The 13,402-nt window shown below is 43.0% G+C and overlaps 1 protein-coding gene across 1 annotated transcript; it reads left to right on the plus strand.

The window, feature by feature from the left end:
- The first annotated feature begins 4,848 nt into the window (after positions 1-4,848).
- LOC101863398 (craniofacial development protein 2-like) lies at positions 4,849-8,021 on the plus strand. Its single transcript, XM_005112050.1, has 2 exons — positions 4,849-5,051; positions 7,556-8,021. Exons 1-2 carry the CDS (start codon positions 4,849-4,851, stop codon positions 8,019-8,021), a joined length of 669 nt encoding a protein of 222 aa, XP_005112107.1.
- Positions 8,022-13,402: the final 5,381 nt, after the last annotated feature.

The raw sequence follows: 13,402 nt of genomic DNA on the forward strand, positions 1-13,402 counted from the left end.
GGACTTTACATATTAACCCTTTTAACGGTAACCTATTTATATCCCTTTGACCGACAACTGGGTGTAACACACCCGCACATGTATTATACAGTGGGTTCCAAAAGAAACTTGATAATGCAATCACTCATTAATCGGGTTAAAGCCTTGCACTACCTACTCATACAGCATATCAATTTAAGGCTAAATAAATTCTGCAACATCTGACGCAATAATATTTCATCTATGTTAAGAGATGCTCGAGAAAATAATATGGTCACTCAAAACTGACCTTAAAAAATCAGGCTTGCCAAAATTGTGCCAAATCACAGAAACGTCTTCGCTCGTGTATTGGGGACCATCAATATTGATAGAATGGACATACATTGCATATCCAATGAATGGAGAATTTGTTTCTCTGCACACAAAAAATAAATTTGATGTCAATATTTTCAATTTCAAACAAAACAGAAAACAGAGCAATCACAAATACCAGAAAAACTTGGACTTTAAATGTGCTCATTGTTGTTGGTTGTTTTTTTTTTTGCGTAGGAGCCATTGGTTTTGTGTAGTGCACGAACCCACAGGGCATCGACTCTGCTAAATTTTGGACAATTATCAGTCATTTCATCCCAGAATTCACAGACAGTTGCAAACGAAGGTTCTGAATTGGGACCAACGTCAATTTTCTTCAGCTGCTGTTTCATGGGATTTCACATACCTGTAGGATTCATATCGGGCTATTTACTGGTGACCACTCCAACGTTGATATGGTATAGTTTTCCAAGAATTGTCTCGTGATAATATTGGCCCAATAAGAAAGTGATTTGCCATGAATGGAGATGTCTACTTGAATGACACCATGGGGGAAATAAGGGTAAGACATGACTTTCCAACACTTGCGCGATGTACTCAACTAAAGCAAGCCATCCGATGATTCACATGCGGACGATTTTGTTCATTTCGTCCCAGACCACCACCCCCCCCCCAAAAAAAAAAGGCAGTTTCATGGACTCCTCTCTTCACTGACAGATGATTAGTCTATAATCTAACTTACACAGCCATGTGCTAAAAGGTTTGTGCTCTACAAGAAGACCAATAGCTCCTAAACCATAACAAAATCAAACTAATGAGCACAAGCAATGTTAAGTCTAAGTGCAGCATGGTATTTGTAAGTAATCTGTTTTCTAACTTGTTTTAAAATGTATTTCAGAAGATGCTATTCATTGCAGAGACAATAATACTTTCTTTTCATTTGATATTCTATACATTCCATTCCCCCAACGTTGATGAACCTCAATACACGCCACGAACACACTTTTACGTTTCTTTGATTTTGCCCAATTTTGCCAAGCTTGAATTTTTAAGGTCAATTATTTTAAGTAATCATATCTCGAGCATCTGTGAACATAAGTGAAGTATTATTGAGTCAGATGATGCAGGATTTATTTAGCTTTAAATTGGCATACTGCATGAGTGGGTGGTGCAAGGCTTTAACACGATGATTGGGTGATTACATTTTCAAGTTTCTTTTGGACGCCACTGTACTGTAAAACATGTACTCAACTTACATCTGGTGACTGGGTGTAAGAAATCCAACTCTTCTTTGTTAGTTGAGCTCTTATTTACTCAAAACGCTGCATAATGCTCAGCCTTTCCCCATGGCACGTACTCCATGCCAGAACATTGTGAAACTCCCCCCCCCCCCCCTTAAAAAAACAGATCGTACTCCATTTACTCATCATGTTCTGTCACCAACGAAAGATGCTTTTCATCTATGCTCATTGAGAAAACGATAGATACTGCCATCTGTGGTTGATTCTACAAAGGAGGAAGCATTGTTAGCAATTGTTTACTTTCTTGCGTTTAGATCTCGACAAAAATCTATGCATCCCCGATTGGATATTCAAACTTTGCGCTGGAGTTTGTAAGAATACGTAAACCACGGCAATGTCCTCATCTGTAGGTTGTAACATTACTATATTGGCGTTAAAGGCCTGTTGTAATAATTTTGATGGCCTGTGAGTAAGTATAATATTCTCATAGAGTTCAGAGTGGTAGCTCGATACGGAAGTCCTCCCCCGGAATTAAACGCGAGAAAGTAAACAATTAACTTGGTCTAAATTCTGGGTCACTGTTACCCGTTTAAAAGTATACACAATGTGAAGCACGCTTGGCTCCAGGAACCTCATCATGCTCAGGATAATTACGTTGTTCTGACGTTTGATCTTGTTCTTGTTCTTGTTCTTGTTCTTGTTCTTGTTCTTGTTCTCCTCCTCCTTCTCCTCCTCCTCCTCCTCCTCCTCCCCCTCCCCCTCCCCCTCCCCCTCCCCTCCCCCTCCTCCTCCTCCTCCTCCTCCTTCTCCTCTAGACCTTAGGGGAAGTCGACTGCTGGTTCTTCAACCTGTAGTGCAATTGATTTTTACGTATGTGCCCGTTTTTCCTACTTCGTAGGGCCCCATGCTTTCTTCAGGCAGCCACGTTCAGAGTTCAAAGGTACTGTTTATGTCTTTATACTGACTAGAGTATTGTCAGGTTTTGGTATGAATTAATTTTGAATTTTGCCTTGGTGGCGGCCGAAGCCTACTCTTATATCGATTTAAGAACCACTTAAAGTGCGCAGCTTGCACTTGGAACCTTCGAGATTTTTTGCCCTTTCGAGAAAGCCAAATGCTCGGTCACTCCTACTCTAAGATTAGGGATGCTTGGCTGAAAGACAGTAGAAAGAAGGAGCAGGGAGAAGCAGTACTTGTAGAAAGTCAGGAGCAAAGGAGAGAGGAGCCCACTGTCCGGGGGTTGGCCAGGTTAGAGCGAGAAAGTGGAGATGAAAGCAGACAAGGGGGTGAAAAGAACGTTTTAGAGGGAAAAAATGTTTCCGTTGCTGTCTGGTTGCGAACCAGAAACCAATTTAATGTGAAGCGAACGCGTACTTCTAGACCACGAGAGACCGTATGTTTGGTCCTGATTGTTCTGGGGTGGGGGTTTTAAAAAATGATCTTCCAGGGATCTTTTTTAAACCGAATCACAATACACACATGTACATGATATTGTATTTCTATGTTCTATGAAAGCCCGCCCCTTAAATAACCTATTTTTGTTGATATGGGCGTTAAACCCATACCATTTATTTTTTTGTTCCATGAAATTATCCCAGGTAGAAATGTGTGTGCCGGTGTGTTTTTATTTGTTTGGTTTCTTTTTGTTCCTGTTTCTATTCTCTTTTTTTCTGTCTCCATTTTTACACTGCTGATACACACACGTACATGTTTGCTTCATAAAACGACGTCCATCATAAATCCGTGTGCGTGTTTGTTTGTTTTGTGCTTTGGTGATTTTCCCCCATTGTATTTGTACTTTATTGATACACACACGTACATGTATGTTGAATAAAATAACACCAATTATGAATTTATGTGATTGTCTGCGTGTGTGTGTGTATTTGTGTGTATGTGTTTGTGTGTGATTGTATGTATGTTTGTATATGTGTGTGTGTGTGTGTGTGTGTGTGTGTGTGTGTGTGTGTGTGTGTGTGTGAGAGAGAGAGAGAGAGAGAGAGAGAGAGAGAGAGAGAGAGAGAGAGAGAGAGAGAGAGAGAGAGAGAGAGGGAGGAGGGGCTATAACGTGTGTGCGTGTGTGTGTGTTTGTGTGTGTGTGTGTTTGTGTGTGTGTGTGTGTGATCATGTGAGCAAGAGTATGATCGTGTAGGAGTATGATAAACCAATGATCTAGAAACAATATCAAAATGGAAAACAAAGATGAAACGGAGAAATGCAATCGCAACATCTAAACTGAAAATGATGACATCCACCTGAAGAGGACAATGCAAAGAGAGAAAAACAAAAGTTCAAACTTTAAGAACATTCCGGAGACTGTTTTCAAACTTGCTAATGAGCTGACAGCATTTTAAAAGAAATTTTTCTTTAAAATTCTCCCTGCGACAGCTCTTTATTGCTTTACGCTGTGATCAACTTCTGTGTTCCTTGTTCCTCCTTAATATCCCTATGAACAGATGGGCGGGAGATTTGACTGAGCTCTAGTTACACTTACTGAAAATCGAGACGAATTGTAACATGTTTGGTCTAATTGTATTCGATACCGTAGGCGATTACACCAAGTTCAACTGTAACAAAGAAATATAGTAAAATACTTGTCGCTGTTCCCCGGTCGCTGTTCCCCGGTCGCTGTTCCCCGGTAAAATGACGTCAGCAGTCGCTGTTCCCCGGCGCAGCCACTTGTTTGACAGGGTAATCAAAGTGAGATGGGACCAGATAGGGCCTGGAGATATCACACTCACACAAGTCACAAGAATCTTACTGATACTGGAGGCGGCAACTCTGAGTTGTGAATGAAAACAAATCCTGAATTCATGTTGTATGCATATTCAACCGCTAAAATAATCGGGAAAGTATTTAATTAAATATTTATTCTAACTACCTTAAATTTAACTTTAGATTTGAACACCACACGAACACAAAGGAAAGAAGCAGAGATGTCAGTACTACAATGGCATGTTATACCAGACAGTCGAAACACTTTGGTAGAGCATGCCAATTATTAATTTTTTATTTCACATTTGGCTGTTTTTTGTCTAGCTTTTCGCGGCCAGGAGCCGGTGTCATAATCGAGGTCACGATCTTTGATCAAAGAAACGTAGCCGCTCTGGAACATTTTGGAGCTGGTTGGCAAGTCGACACTCACGGTACCAGACAGTTCCTGACTACTGTGATTCGGCTGTGGGACATAGTGAACGTAAAGCAGCCGTACAAGAACATCAGGCTGAGGAATGCAGACTGTCGAGCCCTCTCGTCATGTTCTGACGAAAACTTCAAACAGACACAAGTCGTCTGGCAGTGGCTCTGTGAGTGGGAGAGGATGGGGTTGAAGCCAAGACAAGGCACACTGTCATCTGAAACTATGACAGCGTTACATCATACTCTGGCCGCATTTCTCCAGCTATGCCAATATTTGTTGGAGAAGAAAAACTTCCACTACGTCTTGCTGGGAAAATTTCAAACCGACAACCTGGAATTTCGGTTTAGCCAGTACCGGCAGATGAGTGGAAGTAACTACCTTGTGTCAGTACAGCAGCTGCTTGAGGGCTTAAGGAAAATACAAGATTGACTTTGTGAGGAAATGGTTGAGACAAACATGCCCGGTAAGGGGAAAAATAAGACGTTAGGAGGTTATCAGGCTATGAAAATTAAATTAAATAGTTGTAAGAGAGGCCGAAGAAGCTAAAAATGCCTACAACTCAAAATCCATACTTTGAGGTAATGTTTGAGCCGAATCGGAACTTTTGGGGGTATAGCCCCCCCCTTAAAATAACTCATAGTCCCAACAACTAGAAAGGGAGAACAATGTCAGATGGAACTTTGTACTCCTGAGGGAGCGCATTGTCTTTGACCGCTGGGTGCTTCGAATTGAGAAATGTCTGGAGCTTCAAGGTTCCTACGTTGAATAGGTATTTAAATAAGCTTTCTGTTGATACCAAAAACATGTACAAGATGATTTATAATCATATGAGAGGACAGCATGACGGGGAAACTTTATTCTCAGAAGGACCTCGTATCTTTCACTATCTGTGGACTTCCGGTGATTACACCCCCCGGGGCAGTGCCACTGACTGAAGTGTCCCCGGGGCAGTGCCACTGACTGAAGTGTCCCCGGGGCAGTGCCACTGACTGAACTATCTTTAGGCCATTCCCAAAGGGGGACATTTCTCGTTCATGCACAGTAGAATTGTAAATGGGCTGATTTATCAATTTCACGCTCATAACTGTGCCTGATCTACAACAGGGAACAACTGCTTTTTCTTTCCTAATCCTTATTAACGCACGATATGGCATGGCGTGGCAAACTGGCATGAAGCATTTCGCCAACTTCATTACAAGAGAACGATGTCAATGATGTGATATCTATATCTTGAGCTGAAGCTATCACCTGTAGGGTATGCCTTGAACAGATGCCTAGAATGCACGGTACAGTAGACATTTTTACATTGAAAACAAAATAACAGACGTGAAAAAAACCTGCAATAAAGGAACAGATCTACTGGCTTCTAAAGGAGGAACAGATCTACTGGCTTCTAAATGAACGGACCGCCATTAAAAAAAAAAGAAGTACAAGCTGGTATAAGGAAAAGGAAAGAAGAAAAAGCTACAGAGCTAGATGTTATTCCAGTTGAAGGGATTGTCACTTTACAATGAATTAGTAGGCCTATTGAACTGACAACAAGGCTCTTGAATTTAATCTATGACAGTGGTGAGATTCCAGAAGATATGATCTAGTCAGTTTTTATCCTTATATGAGTTTTGCCTAAACCACAACACGGGGAAAATTCAAAATTCTTATCAAACTGAAAAAGAAAAATGTTCAATGTGTCCCGTGCGCTCATGTGACCTTATGCAGTTACGAGCGCCGTAAAAAAACAACTAACCAATGCATATACATGTACTGTATTAATGCATGTGTTATGCTTCAAGAATGTTGTATTTTGAAGCTCCCATGCCATGATGCCTCGTGCTTGTGGATTTGTTGGTGATCGGCTATATGAGGCGTCCAGAAAATGAGCTTTGTCAAGGTTGCCTAAAATGTTACAAGCATGCAACAAGGGCATACATTATTATGGTTTGGAAATGTTTATGACCATACATCAATTCTATATATACAGACTGACTCTGAGAAAGGGTGGCAAAGTTTGCGATTTAAAAAAAAATAATTTATTTATTTTTGGAGCAGTGCCTGAAGAAAGTTTTTGGCTGCTTTCATAAGAATTTTCAGATATAAAAGTATAAATGTTTCCTTTTTGAAAACAAATATTTTGTTCCATAACGTTTGAAACATTATGGTTGTTTCGTAACCTTTTTTCTCTCAAAGAGATGTTTTGGCAATTGTACGAACAAACAATTTTATAAAGAGGACATGATGCTTTCCCAACCTATTTTTAATATTCGTCTATTATTGTTCCTATTTTGACGGGCGCTTGTACATGTGGTATGTTTTCCTGCCCTAACTTTATTGAAGTTTCCAGAGAAACGAAACAGTAAACAAGCTCCTGCCTCAGCTCCATGTAACAAAAGTATACACAACAAAGATGTACTGAGTATATGTTCAAGCTGGCTACTTCAGAAGTACATCAAAAACATGTTATCTGACATTGTTGGCCTTTTTAGGCACTATAAGACCATGAGGTAAAAAAACAAATGTTCTTTCATAAGATTATTCGGAGACGTAATCAAGAATTCTAAAATCTGATGCCAATATCACCAAAAGTTCAAGACTTCAAGGGAATATTCAACACACACAATGACGTAGAGTATGTATATAGTATACTCTCTAGTGGATCACTACCGTGCAGTGGTTAGAGAGCTTGTGTGCCTCTGTGACCCCAAGAGCTATGGTGGCTGGAGCTAATGCTCCTGGTAGGACCACCCATGCCAGACAGGTCGACGGGTAGAGGTCAGGTAGAGGTCAGGTAGAAGTCAGGTAGGGGTCAGGTAGAGGTCAGGTAGAGGTCAGACAAAGGACCTTTCTGTATAACCTCCTGGGTCAGACATAGCGTGATCCCCCGGCCCTCCAGGTTTCGGAGGTTCAGCTCAGGGCTAGCGACCCAGACTGGTAAAAAAGCATATGTTACGGAAACAGCAACAAAGAGAAACCATATTTCTGTGTGTGATGGACCTTCAGAGTCGCTTGTGACTCGTATGAATGCTGGCAATGAAAGCCGCCAGGAAGCTGTTTGTAGGAAGATGGAGGACCTGAACACCGCAAAGACAAAAGTTATCATAGGACAGTGGAATGTAAGGACAATGTACGAAGCTGGTAAGTTGGCTCAAGTAACGGCAGAGATGAGGAGATATGGATTGCACGTTCTGGGCATAAGTGAAAGTCAGTGGACAGGATCCGGCAGGCTGAGAACAGCAACTGGAGAAACCCTGATCTATTCCGGCAGAGAAGACAACCGACATAGGGAAGGTGGAGCTGTCATCCTAATAAGGGACTTGAGAAATGCCTCATGGAGTGGAAACCGATCAACAGCAGAATGATGACACTGAGACTGAGGGGAAAGCACACCAACACAAGCATCATCTAATGTTACGCTCCTTCTAACGACAGTGAAGATGAAAGCAAGGACTATTTTTATGAATATCTGCAGAGGGAATTGACAGGTATACCTCGTCATGACCTTATCGTTGTAATGGGTGATCTGAATGTTAAAGTAGGAGAGGACAACACCAACTATGAGAGAACGATGGGACAGCATGGTATGGGTACAAGAAATGAGAACGGGGAAAGACTAGTGGACTTCTGCGCTTTGAACAACTTTGTGATAGGCGGAACCCTCTTCCCACACCGCACAATCCACAAACTGACCTGGAATTCTCCAAATGGCCGGGACAAGAACCAGATTGACCACCTTATGATAGGAGGAATGCGGAGACTTTCCCTACAGGATGTGAAAGTCAGAAGAGGAGCAGATGTCGGCAGTGATCACCATCTAGTGACGGCAAGGATACAATTCAAGCTGAAGAAAACATTCACCAGGGAGGCGACAAGGACACAATTTAATGTTCACAAGCTCAGTGATGGCAATGTGAGATCTGCCTTCCGACTAGAACTTAAGAACCGATTTCAAGCTCTCCAAGACCTGGAACAAACCACCCCACTACAGATGAAGTAAATACCCAATGGAAGCTTATTGTTGAGGCCTATACAGAGAGCAGTAAGACATGTCTTGGTGTCAAGAAACAGAATGCAAGCAATGCATGGATACAGCAAGGAACATGAAATATTATTGAAGAACGGAGAGAAATCAGGAAAAGACAGCTTGCAGCTAAGTCGATACGGCAACAAGAAAAGTACGCAGAGGATTACAAGGAAGCTTGCCAGAAAGTTAAAAGACTGGTTAGGAAGGACAAAAGAGAAGCCATGGAAAATTTGGCAACTGAGACAGAGGAGGCAGCTGCTAAAGGTGAACGAGGCAACGTATACAAGATGACAAGAATAATATGTGGCAAGTACCACGGTGGAAGGAGTGGACTAATCAAAGACAAGACTGGCAAGCTGCTGACAATCGAGAAGGAACAGGAAGCACGCTGGACAGAACACTTCAGGGAAGTCCTAAACCAACCTCCACCTGAGGACACCCCAGACATACCGGAAGCTACCTTGGATCTGGATATCATCACAGAGACACGAGGTTGTAAAAGCTGTTAAGAGCCTGAAAGAAGGAAAATCTTCAGGAATGGACAACCTGAATGCTGAATTGTTTAAAGTAGACCCAGAACTGACTGTCACTATTCAAAACCATACAGGAGGGAGAGCAGATTCCCGAGGACTGGAGAACTGGGGTCATTGTTAAAGTACCAAAGAAAGGAGCTCTTGGGGACCTCAACAACTAGAGAGGTATCACGTTGCTATCAGTGCCCAGCAAGATCCTGGCCAAGATTATTATTAATCGGATGTCGGATGCCGTGGACAGATGCTTAAGAAAAGAACAGGCAGGATTCCGCAAAGAAAGAAGATGCACAGATAAGATATGTGCCCTCCGCAACATAACAGACCAGTGCACGGAAAGGCAGAGACAACTTTATGTCAACGTCGTTGATTTTGAAAAGGTGTGCGACGGTGTGCATAGAGAAAGTCTTTGGTGCATTCTACGATCTTATGGAATCCCTGGCAAGATAGTTGAGGTCATCAAGAGCTTCTACCAAAGATTCAAGCACGTCGTTGGGAACAGGACTACTGCTTTTGAGGTAAAGACAGGAGTTCGACAAGGATGCTACATGTCAGCAATTCTGTTCAACCTTGCCATTGACTGGGTCATGAGGAAAACAACAGAAGATACATCAAGAGGCATAAGGTGGACCCTTTTCTCCACCCTCGAGGATCTTGATCTTGTCGACGACCTTGCACAACTCTCCCATACCAACCAGCACAAGCAGGAAAAAACAAACCGACTCCACAAATACGGACACCCGATTGGGTGAAGAAAAAGCCAGAAGAAGACAGACGTGATGACACTGAATGTAGGCTCCCCAACGCTGATTAGGGAGAACAACGCACACCCGCCTATAACAGAGAAGTTTACCCACCTAGGCAGCATGATCAAAACTGACGGCGGCACGAAGGAAGACATCATGAACAGACTCGGCAAGGCAAGATCTGTACACAGAAGCATGGTCAACATCTGGAAGTCAGGACAGTTTAGTATACAGACTACGTTAAAGCTGTATAACAGTTGTGTACTATCCACACTCCTATAGGGATCTGAATGCTGAAGGAAGACTGGTCATGATCGTGCCAAGCTATCTTCTTTTCATACAACCAGCTTACGCCAAATACTCCGAATCTTCTGACCCGACAAGATTTCCAACGCAGATCTTTTACGGAAATGGAGGCAAGAGGATATAACCACTATAATAAAAAGGAGAAGATGGAAATGGATTGGGCATGTTCTGAGAAGAGAACCAGACTCTATTGTAAAGACTGCCCTCCACTGGACACCTGAAGGACATCGCTAGAGGGGCTGACCCAAAGTGACCTGGAGACGTAAAGTGGAGTCTGAAATGAAGTCCTGGAATCATTCGTGGGGGACGTTGACCAAGCTGGCTCAAAACAAAGTTAGTAAGTTAGTAAGTAAGTAAGTAAGTAAGTAAGTAAGTAAGTAAGTAAGTAAGTAAGTAAGTAAGCAAGTAAGTAAGTAAGTAAGTTAGTAAGTAAGTAAGTAAGTAAGTAAGTAAGTAAGTAAGTAAGTTAGTAAGTAAGTAAGTAAGTAAGTTAGTTAGTAAGTAAGTTAGTAAGTTAGTAAGTAAGTAAGTAAGTAAGTAAGTAAGTAAGTAAGTATATTGTATGTAATTGTGTATGTGTATGTGTATGCGTGTTTGTGTGTGTGTGTGTGTGTGTGTGTGTGTGTGTGTGTGTGTGTGTGTGAGAGAGAGAGAGAGAGAGAGAGAGAGAGAGAGAGAGAGAGAGAGTGCGTGCGTGCGTGTGTGTGTGTGTGTGAGTGTGTGAGTGTGTGCGTGTGTCCGTGCCTGTGTGTGTGTTCATGTGTGTATACATGAGTGTAGGCGTGAGTGTGTCTACTAGTATGCTGTGTGTATGTGAGTGTTTCTGTTTATGTGTGTAAGAGCTCGTGTGCAAGAGCATGTGTGCATGAATGCGCACGCCTGCGCGCGCGCGCGCGCGCGTGTGTGTGTGTGTGTGTGTGTGTGTGTGTGTGTGTGTGTGTGTGTGTGTGCGCATGTGTGTTTGTTTGTGTGTGTGTGTTTGTGTGTGTGTGTGTGTGTGTGTGTGTGTGTGTGTGTGTGTGTGTGTGTGTGTGTGTAAGTTTGTGTATATAGGTGTGTTTACGTTTGTATGTGTGTATGAGTGTGTCTGTGTATGTGCGTGTGTTTCATTTATGAATTGTATTATCCTTTTCCACAGGTCATCAGGCGTGATCACTGCTTTCGTGACGATGGAGCGTTGTCTGTGTATCATAAAACCCCTGCATGTACACAGAATACTCACCCCGAAAAGGACAACCATTTGCCTTGCTGCTACATCCTTCTTTTTGTTACTGTCCTTATTCCCAGCTCTTACCTACACCTACCTCGATCCTATCTTCGATCCCATGAAAAACAAGACGATGCTCAGAATCGTCTACAACAACAAAGAATATGCCATCGAACAGTTTGTTTTGGTAACAGGTGCCATTGTGTCAGGAGGCTCTTTCCTCTGCGTCTACGTGTTCTCAATCATCCTGATTCACGCACTTATTCAGCGCCGCCGGAAGTGGAAGTGTTCCAGAAATAGCGGCACGTCACAAACGAGCGCCGTCCGACCACAAGGAAACACGTCGACACAGAACAAGGACATTCAAGTAGCCAAAATGATATTGCTCATCGCTGCAGTGTTCCTCATTAGCTTCGCGCCCACTGGCGCCATGTTTTTGGCCATGGAACTAGAACAGGAGTGTTACCCGAGTAGAGCTTATCAGAACTTGCATAATGTCTGTCTGTCTTTTACGCAGGTCTTGCACGGTGTCAACAGCTCAATAAACATTCTTCTCTACATCAAAATGAGTTCAAAATACAGGCGTACCATCAAGGCTTTGTTTCTTTCCCTGAATCAAACGGAGCCCAGCGTTGATTAAAGTGTAACTTTTCTAGACCATAATATGTGAGGCATCGTGGTGAAACCAGGCTCTCGTCAAAATAATGAAATCAAAGAAATTGACATTTTTTTGTACCGTTGGACCTCCAGGAGTCGTGGTCAAGGGCGGACTGTAAAGGTTGATGTCTCAAATCCAGCAAATTCAATGGTGTCAGCAGCGAACGCGAATTTCTCGGGGTTGAGGATGATGATATTTTCTCCCGCAGACATCTAGCCACTTTGCAGTTTGGAAGAATGCATCTTTATTGGTGTCGGACCTAAGCAGAGCATCGTCTACGCATTTGATTTTTTTTTTATAGTAGAGGGTTTTACGGCGCTCGCAACTGCTTAAGGTCATATGAGCGCCAAGGGGTGGGTGTCAACAGAGAAGTCTTTACAGGGAATCTGTCTTAGACTGCTCACCTCTCTAGCTTCAACGGCACAAGGTCTGCTTCGACTATCAAGGCACCCCGGAATTAGCAGGTCACAAGAGAGTGACAAACATACAAAAGAAGTAAAGGAAAAATGACAATAGTAAGGATCAGGAAAGAAAAAGCAGCAGTTCCTTGTTGTAGATCAGACGCAGTTATGAGCGTGACATGGGTCAGCTCATTTACAATTCTACTATGCTTGAACGAGAAATGTCCCCCTTTGGGAACGGCCTAAAGACACTACAGTCGGCGGCACTGCCCCGGGGGGTGCATCTGATTTTGTTGGTGATTTCTGACACGATCTCGTCATAATGTCTGGTGTAGCCATCGCAGTACGCGAGGTAACCTTGGGGGCAACTTTATATCTGTACCTACCCAATGGGCTTATGAAGGTGGTCAGGTGCACATCTTTCTCATGTCGCTTGACACTGTGATACCCACTCCAAGCGTGGAGGACTGTCTTCTTCGTACTGTGGGATACTGAGCTTGCCTGTAGGAGCGGCGAGGCTGTGTGCTGCCTTTACTTTCTGGAGGGTTTGTTCACTGCCAGGAAGTCGACGGTTCAGCGAGGCTTACCATTTTTCTTGGGGCAGACGACCATTCTGTGACAGCATGTGACAGGTTCTCTAATAGGTACTAGCTCCATCACTCCAAGCCTGGCGTCTTGGTCTAAGCCTGCCTTTACTTTATCCACCCAGTGCAAGGGAACCGGGAGTGGGGCGTGGTAGGCCACTGGCTTGTCTGCATGGTCTATCATCAGGCGGAGTGTAGGGCCATGCATCATGGGTAGCTGTTGATGTGTGCATGTGTGGAATGTGGGAGAAGTATATAGTTCCTTCAAGTACTTCTCCAGTCTGCCT

The sequence above is a fragment of the Aplysia californica genome, unplaced genomic scaffold, assembly GCF_000002075.1.
Source record: "Aplysia californica isolate F4 #8 unplaced genomic scaffold, AplCal3.0 scaffold01171, whole genome shotgun sequence".
Lineage (NCBI taxonomy): Eukaryota > Metazoa > Mollusca > Gastropoda > Aplysiida > Aplysiidae > Aplysia > Aplysia californica.

What these genes read in the sequence shown, in the direction of transcription:
- LOC101863398 (XM_005112050.1), top strand. Translation starts at nt 4,849, where the DNA reads ATGGGGTTGAAGCCAAGACAAGGCACACTGTCATCTGAAACTATGACA. An exon ending in AGTGGAAGTAACTACCTTGT is followed by an intron (nt 5,052 to 7,555) that starts GTCAGTACAGCA and finishes CCGGCCCTCCAG; the next exon opens with GTTTCGGAGGTTCAGCTCAG.